General features: G+C 38.0%; 1 protein-coding gene across 1 annotated transcript in view; it reads right to left on the minus strand.

Moving 5' to 3' along the window:
- Positions 1-19,170, minus strand: part of CHD9 (chromodomain helicase DNA binding protein 9) — a 230,717-nt gene that overhangs the window by 168,974 nt on the left and 42,573 nt on the right. Inside the window, exon 2 of the mRNA XM_011988637.1 lies at positions 4,654-6,268. Coding sequence (XP_011844027.1) covers positions 4,654-6,105 — 1,452 coding nt within the window. The 5' untranslated portion in view covers positions 6,106-6,268. The remainder of the gene's footprint in view (positions 1-4,653; positions 6,269-19,170) is intronic.

Consider the following 19,170-nt stretch of genomic DNA (forward strand, 5'->3'; position numbering starts at 1 on the left):
GTAACATTCTAAAGTCCAATCAGCAATATTCACTGTTGTTAACAATTGCCATAGACTTTAGGGTACGCTGAGAAATTTGAAGTGATACCTACAATCGCCCTGCTACAGTTGGGAAATTTTAAAAAGCAAGGCTGGGTCAGGCACAGTGGCTCAACTGTAACCCCAGCATTTAGGGAGGCTAAGGTGGATCACCTGAGCTCAGCAGTTTCAGACCAGCCTGGCCAACATGGCAAAACCCCATCTTTACAAAAACATACAGACATTAGTGTGGCATGGTGGTGTGTGCCTGTGGTGCCAGCTGCTTGGGAAGCTGAGGTGGGAGGATTGCTTAAGCCCAGGAGGCAGAGGTTGCAGTAAGCTGAGATCTACCACTGTACTCCAACCAGGGTGACAGAGTGAGACCATCTCAAAAAAAAAAAAAAAGGAAAAAAGAAAAAAGGCTTAGAAATATTCTTTAAATATTCAACATTCTCACTAAAGCTTTCTAGAATTCTAAATAGAGTGTCATCCATGGTTTTTTAAACAGTAGATTAAAGAATGTCTTGTTTTGGCTCTAACAAAATGTACCTCAAAATTATTTTTCATAAACTAAAAAATTATGCCACTTCATTATGTTTAAATCTGTTAACTTCTATACACATGTAGTGATGTTAATTTAGTCTAAAATGAAATTACTACAATTAAGAAAGTTAAAGAAGTCCAATAAAGAATCCAGAAAAAAACTTATTTCCATAGAACCTGTGGAGGCATCATAATAACATAAGAACTCCTTATTAATCATAACTATACAGAACATGCCAAAAATTATATAGGCAAAAAAGTCTATGCTCTGTCAAATTCTGTCATAAATTCCACATATTAAGTAATTTGCATTTCACATATTTAGGATGTGTGATCTATAATTCAGTACATATAAAACTGATATGCAACATATAATAATAATCATAAGAATCCTCTCTACCAATACATCTCTCTTTTTCACTCTTACAATCAACAAATACCAAATATCACTGTTTAAGAAGTAATAGGAAACTTGAAAACAGAGTCTTTTTTTTTTCCTTTTTTTTTTGAGACAGGGTCTCACTATTACCCAGGCTGGTGAGTGGAGCAACACAATCACAGCTCACTGCAACCTCAAACTCCTGGGCTTAAGCCATCCTCCTGTCTCACCCACCCAAAGTGTTGGAATTCCAGGCGTAAACCATGCCACCTGGTTGAGACAGACTTTCTTTTCTTTTTTTGTTTTGAGATGGAGTCTCGCTCTGTTGCCCAGGCTGGAATGCAATGGCGCGATCTCGGCTCATCACAACCTCAGACTTCCGGGTTCAAGCGATTCTCCTGCCTCAGCGTCCCAAGTAGCTGGAATTATAGGCATGCGCCACCACGCCCAGCTAATTTTTGTATTTTTAGTAGAGATGGGGTTTTGCCATGTTAGCCAGGCTGGTCTCTAACTCCTGACCTCAGGTGATCTGCCCACTTTGGCCTCCCAAAGTTCTGGGATTACAGGCATGAGCCACTGTGTCCGGCCGAGAATAGACTTTCAATAAATGAAAAAAGTATTCCAAACAAACTGCCCTTTATCAGTTTTTGGACATGTGAAAAAAAGAACAAGTTAACAAAACAAAACAAAAAAACTGAAACAAAAACTGAGTGACTTAAAACCGTATTATCAGTGTAGAATAAGATGATTTATGAAAGGTTGGTTAAGGTAGGTCTGAAAATAACTTCTCTCAGATGGAGTGCTATCTACATGCTAGCATTAGAGACTGCTTTAGTTACTTATAATTACCCTCCATTCACTCCAAATTTATTAAAAGGAGTCCTTACTACTTTTTAAAGCCTGGGAAACATGTTTAGAAATGCATTAATTAAAAAACAAAACAAAAACAACAAAATCTGAATCAAAATGATAACATGTCTTAGAAGAATAAAATGTTTAAAAATAAATCAATAAGCTCTCATAATTTCAAGTATACACTGGACAAAAATGATTGGTCAAACTAGTCAGAAACCTACATACAAAGTAGATAGATGCACCTAAGTTCAACCAGTGGAGAGTTTTCCCAGGGTCCTTCTGAGATGCTTGATCTTCTTCCAGTAGAGGGAGCAAAATCACAATACTCAACTCGTATCACAAAAAGAGGGGGAGATGGAGGGTTTATAAATGTCTTTTAAATATTTCTACATCTTCCTAGACATTTCAAAAAATGTGCTGAAATATCGCTCTGAAATAGAACTAAAGTGGCCGGGCGCAGTGGCTCACACCTGTAATGCCAGTACTTTGGGAGGTCGAGGCGAGTGGATCACCTGAGGTCAGGAGTTCAAGACTAGAGATCAGCCCGGCCAACATGCTGAAACCCCATCTCTACTAAAAATACAAAAATTAGCTGGGCGGAGAGGCACACGCCTGTAATCACAGCTACTCAGGAGGCCGAGGGAGGAGAATCACTTGAACCTGGGAGGCAGACGTTGCAGTGAGAGGAAATTGTGTCAGTACACTCTAGCCTGGGAAACAGAGTGAGACTCCTTCTCAAGAAAGGAAAAAAGAAATAGAACTAAAGTCAACCCAATGGGAAAGACATAGATTTTATCTTTTTCAAATACTTCAAGGCTTTAAAATGAAAAATGGATCCCTAAATATTTAATTTCAAGAACTTTGGTACATTTCATTGTCCACTGAGTATCACAGGTAACCAAGGTATTGAAGCATTTTATGAATCCTTAATTTAATAAGAGAATTTTTAAAAACATAAAATATTACATTAATTTTTTATTATAAAAGTAATATATTCACGATAAAATTGTAGAAAGTAAGGGAAAGAAAGGTGTAATTGCACTAACTAAACCTATTTTCTTCTGGTATTTTTTCACATGCAAATTTTTTTGCTCAGTGACAGAGTCTGATTCTAATGCCTAGACTGGCAGTGGTGTGATCATGGCTTACCTCGGCCTGGAACTCCTGGGTTTGAGCTATCTATCTGCTCACCTCAGCCTCTTGAGTAGCTGGGACTACAGGAGTGCACCATCATACCTGGCTAATTTTTTAAAAATATATTTATTGTAGAGATAGAGTATCATTACATTGCCCAGGCTGGTCTGGAATTCCTGGCCTCAAGCAATCCTGTCACCTCAGTCTCCCAAAGTGCTGGGATTACAGGCATAAGTTAACATACCTGGCCCATATACATATTTTCATACTACTATGAAAAAAGTATAATTAATAAAAACACTTAAGACTGGGCAGAGTGTCTCACGCCTATAATCCCAGCACTTTGGGAGGCCGAGGAGAGTGGATTGGTTGAGCACAGGAGCTCAAGATTAGCCTGGGCAACATGGCAAGACCACAACTTTACAAAACAATACAAAAAAATAGCCAGGCATGGTGGCACGTGCCTACAGTCCCAGCTACCCAGGAGGCTGAGGCCGGAGGATCACCTGAGCCCAGGGAGGTTGAGGCTGCAGTAAGCCCTGATAGTGCCACTGCACTTCAATCTGAGTGATAGAATGAGACCCTGTCTCAAAAGAAACCCCCCCCAAAAAAAAAATTTATTTCTTACTATATGCTAGGCATAGTCTAAGCATGTGTACATGTTATAAATCTATTAATCCTTTCCAAAGCCCTATTAGCTGGATCCTATTATTATTTCACACTTTAAAGATGAGGAAAAAGAGACACACAGAAATTATCTAAGTCAGAGTCACCCAACTAGTAAGTAACGGGACCCATGATTCTAAACCAGGTAGTCTGGTACCAGAGGCCACACTCTTAACCTTGCTTTACTGTGATCTTAATTTTGAATTATGCTCTTTTCTCCATCATTAACATACTCTCAATGTTAGTGTTCAAAATCTTTTTAGTGCCTATGGTCTATCATGATTACAACAATGAGTTATTGCTTTTTTCAGCTGTCCCTTGTAAGTACATTAAGATAAATATCTTTGGGTATATACTTCTGCTATGTTTGGGTTATTAAAATGGAGAATTTTTATACTCTTTAATCTAGTACCAAATTGCTTTTCAAAATATTTGCATCAGTTAACAAAGCCATGTAGGTACTAATTTCACCATAAATTTGCCAGCATTAAGCATTAATATTTAAAATATTTTTCTAATAGGTAAAAATAAAACCATTCTAAATTGAATTATTATTAAAGCTGCATATTATTCCGGTTTTGTTTATAATTTAATTTCCTTTTTGTGAATTTCAGCTTATATGCTTTATCTAGTTATCAACTGAGATGTTAAAAGTTTGCTAATCAATTTATAAAGCTTTTTATAGGAATATTAACTCAATGTTGATTGTATTTGCAATAAATTTTTCCCAGTCTGGTTTTTCCCTTTTAATTATGATTATTAAGTTGTTTTTGATAAAATAACTTTCTCTCAAAGGTATTCATAAACATCACAAAAGAAGTCTTAACACCTTACAATTTTCTAAATATAGAAGTTAATCTATTGCTTTGAGCATATCAGTGAATCACTTTCAATGTAAGACTTGTAAAACAATATAAACCTATATCAAAATATGTATGTTCACTTAATGGAATTACTAAGTTTGAGAAATCCTGACTGTGTCTCATATAAAATTAACCCAATGACTAATAGTCCACCCTACCCCCAAATCTCCAAAATAAAAGCAAAGAGCTACATACCTGTCGCTGTAAACATAGGTGATTTCTGTCATGTAAATGCTGATGATTAGAAAATGATGAATGCCAACTCCGAGCCTGACTTTGCAACTGAGTCTGAGCCATATCAGAAGGCCGTGTTACAAGATGAGAAGTAAACTGCCGATCAAGGTCATGATCTAAAATGTGACTTGAATTATCTTGCCCGAATGTTGACTCATCAAAGTGAGGAAGAAGTCCCTCCTGAAGGAGGTCCTCTGGGTCAAGTCCTGTGAATGGCTCAGTTTGAGATTCCACTTGATGAAGTAAATTCTCTTCTAAAGATGAAAAGCCATTAGTCTCTACATGATCATTGAAATGGCCCATTTGAGTTCCTGAGTCAACAGGATCTGGGAAGTTCATGTGCACAGGAGATAATTTTGAATTGCTATAATTACCCTGAGGATGTGACGAATGCAATATTTGGAAATTATTTGAATTCAATGATGTATTGGGGTTTAGGATATGCTGAGTAGATTCTTGCTTGATTCCTCTATGAGGTGAAAAGGAATTACTTCCAGTAAAATCAGATAAAGTCTGATTTGTATGATTAGGTGCAAGAACTGCAGAGGACTGAAGTAGACTGTTTGGTGATATATGATTACTGGAAAAGGAATAATGTGAAGAAAATTGCTGTGAATTGCTGACAGAACAAGAAGTCATATTTGGGGAAGGTCCATTAAAATTTCCTTCTTGATGATTGCTACACTTGTGGAAGTGTGCTGAAGGATTCGACGTTTGAGAAAATTGCTGCATTGAAATAGACTGTTGTGAATTAGATGCATTAGTCATTTGTGGTGGGTGGTTAACGTTGACTCTATGTGGACCAGAAACATTCATAAAATTTTTAGACTGGCTAAGAGAATTCTGCCCTGGGTTGAGATTATTTCTGTTTTGTTGTGAGCGTAGTGAAGTGCACTGTGTTTGTTGTTCATTGGCCTGAAATAAGGCAAAGTCATGGTGCGCCACAAAGCTTTTATTTTGATGCATAGAGTGTGAATGTCCTTGTTGGTGAAAAGGAGATCCATTTTGATTTGAAATGCTAGTAGATGTCTGATGGCCCCACATTGGACTGCCATCTGATACATCTGGAAACAAACCATTGGGTTGGTTTTGGGGGTGGATTGGAGAACAATTAAACTGAGAGTGTGGAGATAATACATGTTCAGCTGGGCTACCAAAAGATTGATTAACGTGGTGAAATTTTATTGAATCAAATTGATTTAACTGTTCAAAATCAGTCATCTTCTGATGTGCTGGAGTACTTTGAACATGGTTCAGTGAATCTATGTGCAACGGTTCAAATTCTGCACCCAAATTCAATTCATCAACTAGTGAAACAGGTCCTGGTTGTACAAATGCATCATCCGACAAGCCTTCTAAGGTCTCACCGAAAAGATTGGCATCATCAAAAAAGTCCATCATTGGATCTGTCATCTTGAAAATTCTGTAACAATCCAGTTGTTCACTCCAAATGGAGTATATTCAGCTTCTCTATAGTAGATATTATTGGATCATTTCTGAAGGTCATCAACTAATCCAAAACAGATCAATATTCATTATTGCTCTAAATAATGACATGTCATGAAGTGTCAAAATCCTAGAAAAAAAGGAACAAAAACAATAAAGAGAAATTAAGTACTGATACATGCTACAACATAGATGAACTCTGAAAACATTATGCTAAGTGAAAGAGGTCAGTGACAAAAAACCACATATTATATGATTCGATTTATATAAAACGTCAAAAGTAGGCAAGTATATATATAAAGAAAATAGATTAGTGGTCACCTAGAGCTGGTGGCATGGTGGGTGGATAGAAGGACTGGTGATTGGTGAGTGTTAGCTACAGGTTATGGGATTTCTTTTGCGGGTAATGAAAATGCTCTAAAATTGGTTCCATGGTAATGGATAAACAACTCTTGAGTATGCCAAAAGCCACTAAATATACATTTTAGATGAATGAATTGTATGGTATCTGAATTATATCTCAGTAAAGCTACTTTAAGAATAAAAATTATATAAGTAAAATTATTTTGAAACTTCTAATTTTCTGTTATATCTTTTAGATAAGGAGGATCACTTGAGCCCAGGAGTTTGAGACCAGCCTGGGCAACAAGTGTGACACCTATCTCAAAAAAAATTTTTAAAACTACTTAGCCATGGCGGTATGTACCTGTATTCTCAGCTACCTGGGAGGCTGAGGTGGGAGGACTGCTTGTGCCTGAGAGGCTGAGGCTTCAGTGAGCCATAATTGTGCCACTGCACTCCAGCTTAGGCAACAGAGTGAGACACTGTCTCAAACAAAACAAAACAAAACAAAAAAAACAACTGATTTTATTCAACCTAATTACCAACTAATTTTACTTGGCAAGTATTTGCAAGGTAGATCTTTCTGAGAAAAAATTAAGTAGGTGAAGTTACTTTGGATGATTTAAGTTACAGTGGAAGTCTGTGTCTTCTCAAAGAAAATATTTTATCTATCCAATACAACTTTGAAACTTATGACAATGTTAAAATAAGTAGTAATGTAAAAAGTATGCTCTGGAAAAATTTTAAAATAAATAAGAACTCTAGAGTAGACATATTTTTAAATGACTCAAGAAAAAAATCTTTTTTTTTTTTGAGAAGGGGTAAGCTATAGCAATCATTTTAATCAATCAAAATTTAAAACTTCAAAATTTAACTGAAATGATGTTTACTGACTCTGTCACAAATGATAACTCTAGAACACGGGTCCCGAAACCCCAGGGTGCAGATGGAATGGGTGCGCGGCCTGTTAGAAACCAGGCTGCACAGCAGGAGGTGAGCAGCAGGTTGGCTAGAATTACTGCCCGAGCTCCGCCTCCTGTCACATCAGCGGCAACATTAGATTCTCATAGCAGCGTGAACCCTATCGTGAACTGCACACGTAAGCGATCTAGGTTGTGCTCCCTTATGAGAATCTAATTAATGCCTGAGGTGGAACAGTCTCATCCTGAAATCATCTCCCTCCATCCACCCCGCCACTTCCCCACCCCCATCCACGAAACCGGTCCCTGGTGCCAAAAAGGTTGAGGACCGCTTCTCTAGAAGATGCATAGTATCATCCACAAAGCTCCTTATTATTAGGGACCTGAAGAATATAAAAACTAAAGAATCAACAAAAAACCCTCTGACTATCCTACATACTTGATACAATGACTAAGTGATACAATGCACATTAAAATGTTTTCCATACAAAAGCAAGATGTTTTTATAATCAGTAATAATAGTAAGTGATGTTTGGTTTGAGGAAGAGTCAGATTTAGAAAGTCACAGCTCAGGAAATATTAGTAAAACATTAGTGAAATTTGAAAATTTAAATTTAGGATATCTAGAATTCTTACTTTTTATCAAAAAATTAGGAAGCCCAGATACTTTTGAGTAATAAATATCAATTGAAAGGGTATTAACATTAAATTAATATGAATTCAATATTGCCCCTTAATTATTTAGGGCTAGCCTTTTAAAAGGTAACAAGAACTGATTAACTCTGTATCCAGTAAGGATTAAAGCAGGTAAGGACGTGCACTCTTTCTATTCAGCTGTATATTCATTATTTGATCTGATCTCTCTTTTCCTGGGCACCTTACCAGCTAGCATACAGATACTCACATGCCAGAATAACTGTGTCCCCTACCTACAAGCTGAAGTATTTCTGATCAGCTTTCCTGAATCATATCACAAATAAATCTGAAAACCGGCAAGGTGCAGTAGCTCACACCTGTAATCCCAGCACTTTGGAAGGCCGAAGTGGGAGGAATGCTTAAGCCCAGGAGTTCGAGACCAGCCTACGTAACAAAATGAGACCCTTGTCTCTACCAAAAAAAAAAAAAAAAAAATTAGCCGGGCATGGTGCATTCCTGTAGTCCCAGCTATTTGGGAGGCTGAGGTGGGAGGATCACTTGAGCCTGAGAGATTGAGGCTGCAGTGAGCCATGACTGAGCCACTACACTCTAGCCTGAAGGCCCTGTCCCCAAAAACAAAAACAAAAAACAAGGATATTACTTTTAAAAAGTTTCCTCCACTGTTTTAGATTTAAGTTGGAAAATCTTTGATTCTTATAATGAGCAATAAAAAATTAAAACTCTCCTCCTTCTGCCTTCCTTCCCCACCTACTCGTCTACTCAAAGGCTTTACCCCAGTAATTCTTTCCTCTCTCTCCTGAGTCATCAATTTGTCCCATTCTCATCTGTATACAAACAAGCTGTTATTTCTCTCATCTTCAAATATCCCCTCTCTCGATCCCATTTATTATCCTTTCAATTTTCTCCCCCTTCTTTCTTCCTCTTTACAATAAACTTGAGAAATCTGTTAGGTTTACTGTCTTCAATTTATTTATTGCCATTCTCTCTTGAAATCCAGTTTTATTCCCATCATCTCACCAAACTGACCTGAGAGCATATGGACCTTCACATAAGTAAATATGAGGGTCATTTTTCACTTCTCATCTAACATTACCTATCAGCAGCATTTGATGTAGTTATCATGGAGTCCTCCTTAAAACACTTAACTTCATTTAATTGTTATATATGATATTCACTTGGTTTCTCTCCTACTTTTCTGAGTGTTTATTCTCATTCTCTTTTTACAGATTTCAATCTACAAACGTTGGAGGACCCCAACCTCTTCTCTTTTCTATCTATACTCACCTCCAAGGTGATTTCATCCAATCTCAAGGTTTTAAATAAAATCTCTATATTGGCAATTCCCAAACTTACATCTATTAATTATATATCTCTACCTTAAATTTAGACCCATTTACCTAACAAACCACTTGACTTCTCATCTTGGACACTTGATTGGCAACTAACAGCCTGCTATTTACCTTGCCCTCTTTCAAAACAGTGATCTCATTAAAATGCAAGTTAATTCAGGACACTCCTCAGCTCACAACCCTCCAATGACTCTTTATGTCACTCACATGAAAAACTGAAATCCTTACTATGACTTGTAAGCACGGCCCTGCACCACCACCAGAACAGCTCTCTGCCCTCATCTCTGGTTGCACTTCTCTCTTGCTCACCCCCTTGCTTCAGCCACAATGGCCTCCTCAGGTCACTAAAAAGCCAAGCATGAGAGAGTGAAGTCAGCAAAATGACAGAGTAGACAGCTCCAAACACCTGTCTCTTCACAAACACCCAAAACAAGCAGGAAGTGTCAGAACCAACTTTATCACAACTCTGGAAAACAGTCAAATATTTATAACAACCAAGAGAATGCTGAAAAGAAAATACACCTAGCATTCAAGGAAATCTGTATTAAAACACTGGCTAAACACAAACCTAAGTAATAGAGGCTTCAGTGACCTTAGACAACAACCAATATAGTCAATACAGAAAATAGTTTTAAAAAAATGTCTAAACGAATGACTCCAGCCTTCAACAATGAAGAACAGCAAATGCTAAGGGAGGGGGTAAATCTTATTTCTGAAGTTAGCACATCACAGTATTAAATGGTCTGGTTTTCTCACACACATACGCGCACACACACGCGTGTGTGTGTGCACTGCCGCCCCCAAACACACACACACACACACACATACCCTCAAAGCATACAAAGAATAAGAAAGCCCATCCAAAGGAAGAAAAAAGTTGACAGAAACTGTCCCCAAGAAAGTCCATTAGATTTGATGGTCAAAAACTTGAAATCAAGTGTCTTAGATATGATCAAAAAGCTAAAGGAAATCATGGCCCAAGAATGAAAGCAAACCAGGAAAATGGCATATGAACAAAATAAGAATATCAATACAGAAACAGAACATCTTAAAAGTAACAAAATAGAAATTATGGAGCTGAAAAGCACAATACCTGAAATAAAAAATGCATTATCGTGGTTCAACAGGAGATTTGAGCAAACCGAAGAAATAATCAGCAAACTTGAAGACTTGAAGATAGAAGGATTGAAATTACCAGATTCTCCAACAAGAGGATCACAAAGAAAAAATAATGAAGAGGCTGGACGTGGTGGCTCATGCCTATAATCCCAGAACTCTAGGAGTCCAAGGCGGGTGGATCACCTGAGGTCAGGAATTCGAGATCAACCTGGCCAACATGGTGAAACCCCGCCTCTACTAAAAAAAAATACAAAAACTAGCTGGGCATGATGGCAGGCGCCTGTAATCCCAGCTACTTGGGAGAGGCTGAGGCAGGAGAATCGCTTGAACCCGAGAGGCGGAGTTTGCAGTGAGCTGAGATTGTGCCACTGCACTCCAGCCTGCGTGACAGAGCGAGACTCTGTCAGAAAAGGACAGGACAAGGGAAGGGGAGGGGACCCTTGTCTCTACAAAAAAAAAAAAAAAATTAGCCAGGCATGGTGCATTCCTGTAGTCCCAGCTACAGGAATTGCATCTCTCTACTCAGGAGAGAGAAGAAATAATCACTGGGGCAATGCCTTTGAGTAGACGCATAGGTGGGGAAGGAAGGCAGAAGAAGGAGTTTTAATTTTTTATTGCTTATTACAAGAATCAAACATTTTCCAACTTAAATCTAAAACAGTGGAGGAGGGAAGGGGAAGGGAAGGAAGGGAAAATGAAGAAGAAAAGTGAACAGAGTCCAAAAAACCTATGAGACAACATCAAGAGAATAAAATATACATTGTGGGCATCCCAGAAGGAGGAGAGAGAGAAAAGGGCAGAAAGACTATTTGAGGAAATAATGGCCCCAAACTCCCCAAATTTGATGAAAGACATTAATCTACACATCCAAGAAGCTCAACAAACTCCATAGAGGATAAATTCTAAGAGATCACATCATAACACATTACAGTCAATTGGTCAAAAGACAAAGAGAATCTTGAAAGCGGCAAGAGAAAAAAGACTCATCAAGTAAAAGAGGGCTTCAACAAGATAAAAGTGGATTTCTCATCAGAAACCATGAAGGCCAGAGGCACTGACATGAAATATTTGAAGTGCTGAAAGAAAAAAACTGTTGACTAAGAATTCTATGCAAAAAACTATTTTTTTAAGAATGAAGAGAAATTAAGATCCATTTAGATAAATAAAAGCTAAAAGAGTTTGTTATTAGTAGAGCTGCTCTAAAAGACATGATTAAGGCAATCCATTAGGATAAAATGAAAAGACACTAGAGAATATCTTGAAGCCATATGAAGAAACAAAGAATACTGCTAAAAGTAATTATATAGGTAAATATAAAAGCCAGCATAATTGTACCTTTGGTATGTAATGCCTTTTTAAAAAATATGATCCTAAAGGCAAAGAAATAACCCATTTTAAATTTCTGTTAATGAGCACTCAATGTAGACAGATGTAATCTTTGACAATAACAACATAAAGGTGAAGAGACAGATGTTTAGGAGCTGAGCATGTGTATACCACTGAAACTAACTTGGCATTTAAAATACATTGTTATAACTTTTGTTAAAATTATAATCCCCAACATAACCATTAAGGAAATAACTAAAAAATATACAGAAAAGGAAAGAAGGAAATCAAAATGGCATGCTACAAAAAAAAAAAAAAAAACTAAATATAAGAAATTGGCAGTAATGGATGAATTAAGGAACAAAGAGCATATAAAACATTAAAAAGCAAAAAGCAAAATAACAGAAGTAGGTTTTCCTTATCAATAATTACTTTAAATGTAAATGAATGAAATTTTCTACTTAAAAGGAAGAGATTAGCAGAATGGATAAAAATGAAAACAAAAACATAATCCATCTTATATACTGTTCACAAGAGGCTCACTCTAAATACAAAGTCACAGCAGAATTAAAAACAAGAAATGAAAAAATATATTTCATAAAAATAGTAACCAAAAGAGAGCTGGGATATTAGTATCAAACAAAATACTGTAAGTCAAAAAAGGTTACAAGAGGGCCTTGCACAGTGACTCATACCTGCCGCAATCCCAGCACTTTGGGAGGCTGAGGTAACAGTATTGCTTGAGGCCAGGAGTTCAAGACCTGCCTGGGAAATACAGCAAGACCCCATTTCTACAAAAAAATGTATATATATTTTTAATTAGCCAGTATGATAGTGCACACCTGTAGTCCTAGCTAACTGGGAGGCTGAGGCTGGAGGATCTCCTGAGCCCAGGAGTTGGAGGTTACAGTGAACTATGATTGTGCCACTGCACTTCAGCCTGAAATAAAAAAATGGCTGGGTACGAGGGAGAGAGAGAGAGAAAGGTTACAAGAGACAAAGAAGGACATTACGCACTGATGAAAGTGACTCAACCTACCAATATGATATAACAATTATAAATATGTATGCACCAAAAACAGACCCACAAAATTTATGAAGTAAAAATACTCAGAATTGAAGGGAAAAACAAACAATTTTACAATATAATTGTAGAAAGTTATACAATAGTCGGAGACTTAAATATCTCATTTTCAATAATGAATAGACCAACCAGACAGAAAATCAGTAACAAAGAGGACTTGAACAACACTACAAACCAGTTAGATCTAACAGACATATACAGACACTTTACCCAACAATAGCAAAATATACATTCTTCCAGAGTACAGATGAAACACTCTCCAGGACTGGCCATATGGTAGGCAACAAAACAATTCTTCAAACATTTTAAAATATTACAAGTATACAAAGTGTCCTCTCTGACTCCAATGGAATAAACCTAAATATCAATAGCAGAAGCCAAATTAGAAAAATCATAAAATGTAAAAATTAAACAGCACACCACAATCAATGGGTCTAAGAAGAAATAATGAGGAAAATTAGAAAATACTTTTAGGCAAGTGAAAATTGAAATGCAATATAGCAAAACTTATCAGATCCAGTGAAAGGAGTGCTCTGAGGGAAAGTTATACCTGTGAATAACTACATTTTTAAAAGACATATCTTAAATTAATAACCTAATTGTACCCCTAAGGAAATAGAAAAGCAAACTAAACCCAAAGGTAGCAGAAGATAATAAGGCAACCCATGGACTGCAAGAAAGTATTTGTAAATCATATATCTGATAAGAGTTTAATATCCAGAATTTTTAAAGAACTCCTACAACTCAATAGCAGAAAGACAAACAACCCAATTTAAAAATGGACAAAGAACTTCATTAGATATTTCACCAAAAAAGATACAGGAATGTCCAAGGAGGACATGAAGACACTCAACATCAGTCATTAGGGAAATACAAATAGAAATCACAATGAGATATCACTTCACACCTACTAGGAATGGTATAAAAAATAAGCAAGCGTTGGAGAAGATGTGAAGAAACTGAAACCCTCATACATTTCTGGTAGGAATGTAAAATGGTATAGCTACTGTGGAAAATAGTGTGGTGGTTCCTCAAAAAGTTAAACAAGCCAGACAGGTACATGTATGCCTGTAGTCCCAGCTACTCAGGAGGCTGAGGCGGGAGGACTGCTTGAGACCAGGAGGCCAAGGCTGCAGTGAGCTATGACTGCACTACTGCACTTCTGCCTAGGTGACAAGGTGAGACTTTGTCTCTAAAAACCAAAAACAAACAAACAAATAACACAGGAAAATTTTATATATATATCTATCTTTTGGAGGCAGAGTCTCACTGACACCAAGGCTGGAGTGCAATGGTGCGATCTTGGCTCATTGCAATCTCTGCCTCCAGGATTCAAACAACTCTCCTGCCTCAGTCTCCCGAGTAGCTGGGATTACAGGCGCCCACCACCATGCCCAAGTAATTTTTTTGTATTTTTAGTAGACACAGGGTTTCACCATGTTGGCCAGGCTGACCTCGAACTCCTGACCTCAGGTGAGCCACCCGCCTCAGCCTCCTAAAGTGCTGGGATTACAGGTATGAACCACCATGCCTGGCCTAAATAACAAAACATTTAAAAAAGTTAAACAGAGAATTACCTTATAACCCAGCAAATTCACTCCTAGGTATATACTATTCACCAAAAGCAACTGAAAATAGGGACTCAAATAGAGAACTTGTACACAAACACTCATAGCAGCATTATTCACAATAGACAAAAGCTGAAAACAATCAGTGTCCATCAAAAGATATTTATAATAGAATCTTACTCAGCCATAAAAAGTAATAAAGTTTTGATACATGCTACAACATGGATGAACCCTGAGGACACTATGTTCAGAGATATTAGCAGGCAGACACAAAGCAAATAGTCCACTTATATGAAGTATCTAGAATAGGAAAATTCAGAGACAGAAGGTACATAAAACTAGATTAGAGGTTACTGGGGCTAGAGGAAGGGGAGAGTAGAAGTTATTTGGTAATGGGTACAGTGCTTTGAGGTGGTAAAAAAAAAAATGGAAACAGGTAGTGGTGATGGTTGTACAACATTGCGAACGAAGTTGATGCCACTGCACTGTACACTTGACAGTTAAAGTAGCACATTTTGTCATATGGATCCTACAATTAAAAACAATCTTGAAGGCCAGGAATGTACGATATTCCAGGACTTTGTGTTTACTGTTCCCTCTGCTCAATGTACCGTTCTTCATTACAGCAAGTTCTTTCCTCAAAAGTGACTTTCCTAGTGAGGCCTTTCCTGATTGCCCTTTCTAAAATGTCATCATTTCCCCTTCGATGCTTCACTCCCCCTTCCTTGCTTTATTTTTCTGTCTTAGTACTAGCTAACATTCTAGAGTTTACATATTATCTTAAAGCCTATACTCACCATAAAATTTAAGTCAGTAATTTTTACATGATGTATCGTTAGTATCTACTAAATAGTAGCACACAGTATCAGATAATAAGTATTTATTCATGAAAATGACAAACTTTTTTTGGTGAGGGAGAAGGAATGCTACATAAGGCAGAAACTGGGTTTTAAAAAAAATCTTTTGTGAAACTTTAAAAAAAGGTAGCAACAATGATTACTTGGACATTGAGTTTACGGCCCATTAAAAACCCTTTTTTAATGTGGTAAAATACGTGTAACAAAAGTGACCATTCTAACTTTTTTTTTCTTTGGAGACAGTCTCACTCTGTACCCCAGGCTAGAGTGTAGTGGTACAATCTCAGCTCACTTCAACTTCTGCCTCCCAGGCTCAAGAGATTCTCGTGCCTCAGCCTCCCAAGTAGCTGGGATTATAGGCATGTGTCACCATACCTGGCTAATTTTTGTATTTTTTGTAGAGATAGGGTTTTGCCATGTTGGCCAGGCTGGTCTCAAACTCCTGGCCTCAAGTGATCCACCTGCCTTGGCCTCCCAACATGCTGGGATTACAGGCATGAGCCAAGTCCATGCTAACCATTTTTAAGTATACAGTTCGGTAGTGTTAAGTATATTCTCACTGTTGTGCACCAATCTCTGGAACTTTTTAATCATATATACATTTTTTTCTTTTTTTTTTTTTCTTTTTTTTTGAGGCAGTGTCTCACACTCACCCAGCCTGGAGTGCAATGGCATGATCTCAGCTCACTGCAACCTCCACCTCCCGGGTTCAAATGATTCTCCTGCCTCAGCCTCCTGAGTAGCTGGGATTACAGGCACCCGTCACCATGCCTGACTAAATTTTTTTTATTTTTAGTAGAGACAGGGTTTCACCATTTTGCTCAGGCTGGTCTCAAACTCCTGACCTCGTGATCCGCCCGCCTCGGCCTCGCAAAGTGCTGGGATTACAGGTGTGAACCACTGCGCCTAACCATAAAATTTTAACTCTATACCCATTACCCACCACTTCTCTTAACCCTTACTCCTGGCAATCACCATCTACTGTCATTTCCATGAACATGACAACTCTAGACAACTCATATAAGTACAATCATATAGGATTTCTCTTTTTGTGACTGATCTGTTTCACTTAGCATAACGTCCTGAAGGTTCTTCCATGTTGTAGCTAGCATGTGTCAGAGTATCTTTCCTTCTTAAGGCTAATATTCCGTTATACGTATATTATGGCCCACGTACTATTGTTTTTTCATGAAGATGAAATATGCTCTATTATAGAATCTAGTTTTTGGCAGTATACTTAGCTATTTTTAAAAAGGTAGAGTACAAGATGTCTGGATAGCAAATCCCAAACTGTGACCCAATTTTCAGCCAGCCCTATACTGCTTAGAAAAAAATTTTTTTTTTAAGATAGAGTTTTGCTCTTGTCACCCAGGCTAATGGTGCAATCCCGGCTCACTGCAACCTCTGCCTCCTGGGTTCAAGCGATTCTCCTGTCTCAGCCTCCTGAGTAGCTGGAATTACAGGTGCCCTCCACCACGCTCAGCTAATTTTGTATTTTTAGTAGAGACAGGGTTTCACCATGTTGGCCAGGCTGGTCTCATATTCCTGACCTCAGGTGATCCACCTGTCTCAGCCTCCTAAAGTGCTGGGATTGGCCGGGCGTGGTGGCTCACGCCTGTAATCCCAGCACTTTGAAAGGCCTTGAGGCGGACGGGTCACCTGAGGTCGGTAGTTCGAGACCAGCCTGATCAACATGGAGAAATCTCATTTCTACTAAAGATACAAAATTAGCAAGGCATGGTGGTGCATGCCTATAATCCCAGCTACAAGGGAGGTTGAGGCAGGAGAATCACTTGAACCTGGGAGGCGGAGGTTGCAGTGAGCTGAGATAGCACCATTGCCCTCCAGCCTGGGCAAAAAGAGCTAAACTCCGTCTCAAACAAACAAAAACAACAACAAACAAACAAACAAAACAAGTGCTGGGATTATAGGCATGAGCCACTGCGCTCAACCTGCTTAGAAAACTTCTAACCAAAGTATTCTGAAAGTAATTCTTTTATATGGACATATAATGTATCTTTGCTTAATTGACTTAATCATTACTTACAATTCTAAATGAACTTTTTTTTTTTTTCTTGAGACAGGGTCTTGTTTTGTTGCCCAGGCTGGAGTACAGTGGTATGATCATAGCTCACTGTAGCCTTGACTTCCTGCACTCAAGTGAACCTCCCACCTCTGCCTCCGGAGTAGCTGAGACTAAAGGCATGTGCCACCATGCCTGGCTAATCATAAAAAATATTTTGTAGGCCAGGCGTTGTGGCTCACACCTGTAATCCCAGCATTTCGAGAGGCTGAGGCAGGCGAATCATGAGGTCAGGAGTTCAAGATCAGCCTGGCCTACATAATGAAACCCCGTCTCTACTAAAAATACAAAAATTTGCTGGGCATTGTGGGCGCCTGTAGTCTTAGCTACTCGGGAGGCTGAGGCGGGAGAATCGCTTCAACCTGGGAGGCAGAGGTTGTGGTGAGCCAAGATAGTGCCACTGCACTCCAGCCTGGGCAACAGAGCCAGACTCCATCTTAAAAAAAAAAAAAAAATTATATATATATATATATTTGTAGACAGGGCCTCACTATGTTTCCCAGGCCACAACAGACATTTTTTAAAGTAGGACAAAAGGTTCCAAGAGAGAAATTTTTCTACCCCAAAACATAAATTAAAACTTATTAGAATTGTTGTTTTCTTATCAGGGACCAAAATTCTAACCTCTGGTAGTAACTGAGTATGTGACAACATATTCAACTCTGGCCCTGTTTCCTCATCAATGACAGGTTTTAATTGGATGCTTGTAAAGGTGTCTTATACTCTATACTTTGGGTTATTTTCTATATTTATATTCAGAAATTTAAAACCTTCATAGTCTCCCAAGAAAAGAGTTAAAACACCACCACTACCCTAACCAAAACACAGACATAAGCTTCACTGGGAGGAAAGCTTCATCCTGATTATAGAATAAATGCAAAAAAGCTATGAAGCAGTAAGCTCCATATCTAAAAACAAAAACTTACCTGAGATTTAATTAAATTTTTTTTTTAATTTACAAAAGATATCATGCTATTCTTCCCCCCACTTCAGGAGATCATTCATAATGTTCTACGCCTAAAATCCCTTAAAAAAAAAAATGTTTGCGTAATGGGCAAGAATAAGGAAAAATGTTTTAAATGCTGAAAAAGGTCATTACATTAATTGTGGGAGTATCACTGACCTCATTCTTTTATTTTTCAGTCTAATATGACCTTAACATGTAACAGCATGAGTCCTAGCAAAAATCAGAAACTAAAAGAAAAATAATCCAACTTGTAATATTTATCCAGAAGTATCCTTCTAAATTATTTTCAGTAGCTAATTAGCAAATCCTTAGGTGTTCTATTAATGTAAAATATATAAAATCATTATGAGGCTGGGCGCGGTGGCTCACGTCTGTAATCCCAGCACTTTGGGAGGCCTAGGTGGGTGGATCATGAGGCCAGGAGATAGAGACCATGCTGGCCAACACAGTGAAAACCCGTCTCTACTAAAAACACAAAAAATTAGCTGGGCGTGGTGGCGGGGCCTGTAGTCCCAGCTACTGGGGAGGCTGAGGCAGGAGAATGGCATGAACTCGCGCGGCTGAGGCAGGAGAATGGCGTGAACACACCTCTGCACTCCAGCATGGGCAACAGAGCGAGTCTCCGCCTCCAAAATAAAATAAAATAAAATAAATAAATAAAATAAAATAATAAATAAATAAAATCATTAGGAAAGCCCACATAAGGGGCTTTAATGCCACGTATTCTATGTGTATACTACTTTATTAAGCCCCATCTGTA

This window comes from Mandrillus leucophaeus, unplaced genomic scaffold, assembly GCF_000951045.1.
Source record: "Mandrillus leucophaeus isolate KB7577 unplaced genomic scaffold, Mleu.le_1.0 Scaffold333, whole genome shotgun sequence".
Lineage (NCBI taxonomy): Eukaryota > Metazoa > Chordata > Mammalia > Primates > Cercopithecidae > Mandrillus > Mandrillus leucophaeus.